This window comes from Wolffia australiana, chromosome 3, assembly GCF_029677425.1.
Source record: "Wolffia australiana isolate 7733 chromosome 3, ASM2967742v1".
NCBI classification, from domain to species: Eukaryota; Viridiplantae; Streptophyta; class Magnoliopsida; order Alismatales; family Araceae; genus Wolffia; species Wolffia australiana.
The window spans coordinates 14,191,184-14,196,807 of NC_135837.1; the positions used below are offsets into that span (position 1 = coordinate 14,191,184).

The 5,624-nt window shown below is 44.5% G+C and overlaps 1 protein-coding gene across 1 annotated transcript; it reads left to right on the forward strand.

Moving 5' to 3' along the window:
* The first annotated feature begins 3,790 nt into the window (after nt 1-3,790).
* On the forward strand, nt 3,791-4,975 carry LOC144700986 (protein LIGHT-DEPENDENT SHORT HYPOCOTYLS 4-like). Its single transcript, XM_078572613.1, has one exon. It carries the CDS (start codon nt 3,998-4,000, stop codon nt 4,709-4,711), a length of 714 nt encoding a protein of 237 aa, XP_078428739.1. The 5' UTR covers nt 3,791-3,997; the 3' UTR covers nt 4,712-4,975.
* Nucleotides 4,976-5,624: the final 649 nt, after the last annotated feature.

The following is a 5,624-nucleotide window of genomic DNA, read 5'->3' on the forward strand; positions in this document are numbered from 1 at the left end:
GAAGTTATCTAAACATGTGAAACAAACTCTGCGTTCTAATCATCCGTAATCCCTATTCAGGTTGGTAAACTACATCAATCAATCTATGGTCACAGCAGAAACGATACGTTCGGCCCAAAAATTTAGTTGATCTAGTTTTACGTTAAAATTTTCATTTTTCAGCTTTTGGTTCTAGTTCGATTCAATCAGCCCTTTTGAATCAACTTAGACAACTTCCACCAAGATCAGAGGTTGCATGTGGAGATCTCACCCTTTCCCTGACTTCTGTCCTAGATACACTATTGATACTTGTCACAGACCATCATCCGGAATGTTCAACCAAGAGAACGTCATAATTCATGGCTCGACTCCCTTAACTTCCCTCGGAATTCCGTCACTGTAAATCAATACTGAATGCACACTAAGTCCTCATGGGAATACCATTGTTCTAGTTTTCGTTCCCTCTAGTATCTTCGGTGTCCCTATCTTCTGTTCATCTTGTTTTCCCCGTCTGTCGCCCTAATTTTCTAACAATACTTGAACCCGTTTAATCATCAAAGATGGAAGTTATCCAATAAGGTAATATCAAAAAATGAAAGCCTTTGGTATTCAATAATATGCTTGTTCACTTAAGTGAGATTCTGGATGTCGCTGCACCCTTATCCTCTGAATGAACTTCAGGAAACACACAGGAGAGAAAATGCTCCGTTACAAAATGCGAATCGAAGAGAGGGGAGCAAGAGAGTGATGAATAATATGAGAAAATAAGCTAACAATATGGAAAAAAGGCACTGAATCATGAATGGTTACTATGAGAATGTCACATTTCAGGTATATATACTATTGTCCGATTAATATATTCGAAACTATTGTAGTGTCGTACCATCACATGTCCAATAATTCAATGTTTTCCCTACAATCTTAAAACGGGCGCCCCTAGGTGTATTTAAAAGCGCGCTCATATGAAGGCCGAATGCAAACGCTTCGCTAGATTAATATTACTCAACTTTCCTCTGGAATTCCAATGCTATAAAGGGTCCACACAGTCTGCAAGCCGACACTAGGTTCTTTACTCCAATGGCTATACGATTCCTTGCCACGCTGCTATTTGTCCTCTATAGGAATTCAGACAAGTGAATCGAAATAGTGGAATAAATATAACAAAATAAAAAGATGAATGGATGAAATATCGGTAAATAAGATCACTGACTTTTAAGTTAAAAGATAGTAATATAATAATTTCAAGGAAATCCAGAATGCAGTGAAAGTTTACAAATTTAGAGCTATTGGAGCGCATAGGAATGTGGGCGATTCGTGCTAGACAGTCAACTAAGAGCTTCTGATTTTTTGGATTTCAGATATAGGCGTCTGGTCTATGAAGAGAACTACGTAGTGTAGCGATAGGCGATTACGAACGGGTGACTGAACACTAAGCGATCATGCATCTTATTCGGTTACTCTTCATTTTTTTTTCTCTCTCTCTTTCACTCTCTCTCTCTCCCTCCTTTTCATTCTCTTCCGTTCTCACCCTCTCTTTCTCTCTCTCCCTCTCTATCTCTCTCTGTCTCTATCTCCCTCTCACTCTCCCTCTCTATCTCCCTCTCTCTCTCTCCCTGTCTCTATCTCCCTCTCTCTCTCTCCCTCTCTCTCTCTCCCTCTCTCTCTCTCTGTCTCACTCTCCCTCTCTCTCTCTCTGTCTCTATCTCCCTCTCACTCTCCCTCTCTATCTCTCTGTCTGTATCTCCCTCTCTATCTCCCTCTCACTCTCCCTCTCTATCTCTCTGTCTCTATCTCCCTCTCACTCTCCCTCTCTATCTCTCTGTCTCTATCTCCCTCTCACTCTCCCTCTCTCTCTCTCTCTCTCTCTCTCCCTCTCTCTCTCTCTCTCTCTCTCTCTCTCTCTCTCTCCCTCTCTATCTCCCTCTCACTCTCCCTCTCTATCTCTCTGTCTCTATCTCCCTCTCTATCTCTCCCTGTCTCTATCTCCCTCTCTATCTCTCTGTCTCACTCTCCCTCTCACTCTCCCTGTCTATCTCTCTGTCTCTATCTCCCTCTCTCTCTCCCTCTCTATCTCTTTTTCTCTATCTCCCTCTCTATCTCTCTGTCTCTATCTCCCTGTCTCTATCTTCCTCTCTCTCTCCCTCTCTATCTCTATCTCCCTCTCTCTCTCTCCGTCTCTATCTCCCTCTCGCTCTCTCACTCTCTCCCTCTCTCTGTCTCCCTCTCTTCCTCTCTCTTTTCCTCCCCTCTCCCAATCTCCATCTCCCTCTCTCTCTCTCTTTCAATCTCTCTCTTTCTCTCTCTCTCTCTCTCTCTCTCTGTTGAGCATATATCATTGCTTCTGGATCTAGCCTTCTCACCCTTTTTACCCTTCTCGGACGTCATTTCCGCGTATGGACTGCCGTCCTGCTGTCTTTGACTTCATAAGAAACTGCCGACTCACGTAACAACTGTCTGCACGGCTTGATCAATTCCTTAGATAAGGGACGGAAGCAGCATCTTTTATGGAACTAATAGAACTGGTTGCGATTGACATGATGAACAGATATCTCACCGGAGTGGGGAGAGGGGGAGAAAGAGAGAAGAGATAGAGAAGCTGTTGAGTTTGAATTTCCTTCAAGAATTTTAAGTTATCGTATAGTCTCGCAACAGTTATTCAGTTAAGTTAATTATGTGATTTAGACATTTCAATCAAGTGTATAGATTTGAGTGGAGAGGCTAAGTCTATCCGCATTACAATGAATGGACTGAAGAAGATAAGGCTTCTCCTCTTGCGCTCAAATAGAAGTCAAGATTCTCTTTCGGAGTTCCCATTGCTCCCATGACTGAGGTGTTATTAGGCTTGCTGACTTAAACTTCTAACTCTCAAAGTAGAATATTTACAACGGACTCAGGCATGCGTTCTTAATTCTTTATTTCATTTTATCAAACCTCAATATTGTGTATTGGATGAACTCATAGGAAGAAGATCCTTAAAGAGTTACAGGGATACCTGCTTTTTAGGAGAGAGCAGAGAGGCCATGCCGAGATCTGGCAAGCGAGTCTAATAGCCAGCCCCTAAGATTCACTCGCCGGGTCTCGTCTAGTCATGCCGCCTTTCCAGCTTTCCTAAGAGGTTTCTTCTCTTATGTGCAAGAGAAAAGAAAATTCTACGCTTATAGACTTGTGGTAGGTTTCTCCCTCCACACGGGCGATGGCTTTTGTAATCAATAGCAAGCGTCCAGAAAATATTATGCCTTGTCGCTTGGTTGTGTAGATACTAGCTACTTGAGGCGGCCCTGAAACGGAGATTACATGCGCAATGCCATCTGATTAGATCTTCTAGATAGCCTACCTCTACTTGCCGTCACCTGTATTCCCTGTTGATTCTCTAGAGACTCCAGCAAATTCTACACTGCGGTAACACTGTTCTTTTGTCTAACTCTGTGAGGAGATTTGATGGGCCATTGTCTCCCATTCGAGTTGGGAATTTTCTTACCATTTTTCATCCAGGGTGCTACGAAGTAAATGACACTGGATTAGACTCCTACGGAAAGATAATCCAGATGTGTAACAGTGAGGGAAAACTAGACAAGGCTGATCTCAGAGAAAATATTTGTTTTGTGAACGGTCAGTCTCTACTTGTCTCTTATGCAAATGCGCACGTCTCTCTTTCTCTCTCATCTATCTATCTATCTATCTATCTATCTATCTATCCATCTATCTCTATCTATTTATCTATCTCTCTCTCTCTCTCTATCTTTCTATCTATCTATCTATCTCTCTTCAACCTCGGGTTCATACTTACGGGGTGGGTGATACTAACTCAAGTCATCCTTGGCATCTGGTCTGTGAGTCCGTGCACTTGCAGTAGATATCGTGAGCAAAACCCTTCATTTGTTCGCACTTCGCAGAGAAGAAGGGGGAAAAAGCGAGGAATAGGGCTCCTATGGATACTTGGTAGCAGCAAAAGACTCCGCCTTTCCGAAGACCCATTTATTGGGTAGATCAGAGATCACTTGGAATCCCCGCTTGCACCATGTTCGACATCTCGCCGACGGCCATGGCGGCCAATTCAGAGACCTACGGAGGCTACGACCAAGCCCCGCCGGCCCCCCCGCCTCCGCCTCCTCCGCTGCCGCCGCTGAGCCGGTACGAGTCGCAGAAGCGCCGAGACTGGAACACGTTCGGGCAGTACTTGAGAAACCACCGCCCGCCTCTCGCGCTATCCCGCTGCAGCGGCGCGCACGTACTGGAGTTCCTCCGCTACCTCGACCAGTTCGGCAAGACGAAGGTCCACGCACCGCCATGCCCCTTCTTCGGCCACCCTAATCCCCCCGGCCCCTGCCCTTGCCCTCTCCGCCAGGCCTGGGGCAGCTTGGACGCTCTCGTCGGCCGTCTTCGCGCCGCCTTCGAAGAGAACGGCGGCTCCCCCGAAGCCAACCCGTTCGGCGCGCGCGCGGTTCGCCTCTACCTTAGAGAGATCCGCGACTCGCAGGCTAAGGCCAGAGGCATCTCCTACGAGAAGAAGAAGCGTAAGCGCCCCTCTCCCAGCCCTCTACAGGCAGAGAGCAATAGCTCGTTTCTGATGCATGATCATCGCTTCCATCACCATGTCCATGATCATCTGCATGGCCACATGATCATCTCCTCGGATGGGTCTATCAACGGTGATGGAGGCAACGAAGGAATCGTTTTGTCCGCTTCAGAGAACGGCAGTGGGTCTCTCATACCGCTGTCCGTGCTCAATTAGCCTCAACTACTTAAGCGATGTCTGATGAGATATTATCCTCTTACGTGGAACGTGGAGAGCTGCGTCGAATCACCTAGATCTATGATCTTTCCTTGGTGTAATTCTGAACGGGAAAGAAGATGGACTGGAATGGTTGTCGAGGACGCGGTTATAAGAACCATTGCTCATTGGATGTACAGTTTGCTTTCAGGTTTCATGTTTATGATGCATCTTTTGCACTTACTCGTTCCAAGCTCGTGTAATAATAGTTTGATCTTTGTCATTTCCTCCGGTTTCTCGTCCCGATCTACCTATAAGCTGCAATGGTTTGAGAAGTGGGTTTGTACGTTGCTGATTATCCGTTTCCTTCGTACAACTCTAAAAGGGAAAGAACATAGGCAGGAGTGATTCTCTGTAGAATCGAGGATGTGATAATAAGAACAATTTACCGCCTAGATGTACAGTTTGCTTCAAGTTTCATGTTTATGGTCTTTCTTCGCGCATATTGGTTCCAAGCTCATCCAATAATATGTTGACCTATCTGTTTTGAAACAGTTGGGCTCTTTCTCTTTTACAATGCTCATCAACATTACGATTTCTTCGTTTTTATATAGTTTATTTGATTGGAATGAACACTATATTTCTTTAATTGTACCATCTGGATTGTGAAGTTGATGGCTGAATTTGCACATTGTTGAATCTATCGTAATCGTATAGCCTTAAAACTTCAAGCTCCTTGTAAGTCAGAGGAGCTCATTTTGGCTTGTTATATTCCATCGCTCTTAATGTTGTTCTAATCTCTTCAAATTATCTTTTATCCAGTAGTGTTTCATTTCAGTTTGTACCAAGAATGCCGCATTTTTTAGACAATTGAAATATTATCGTTTATTCATTTCACCCACTTCTCTATCTGAATTTTTGCGTTCTTCGATTC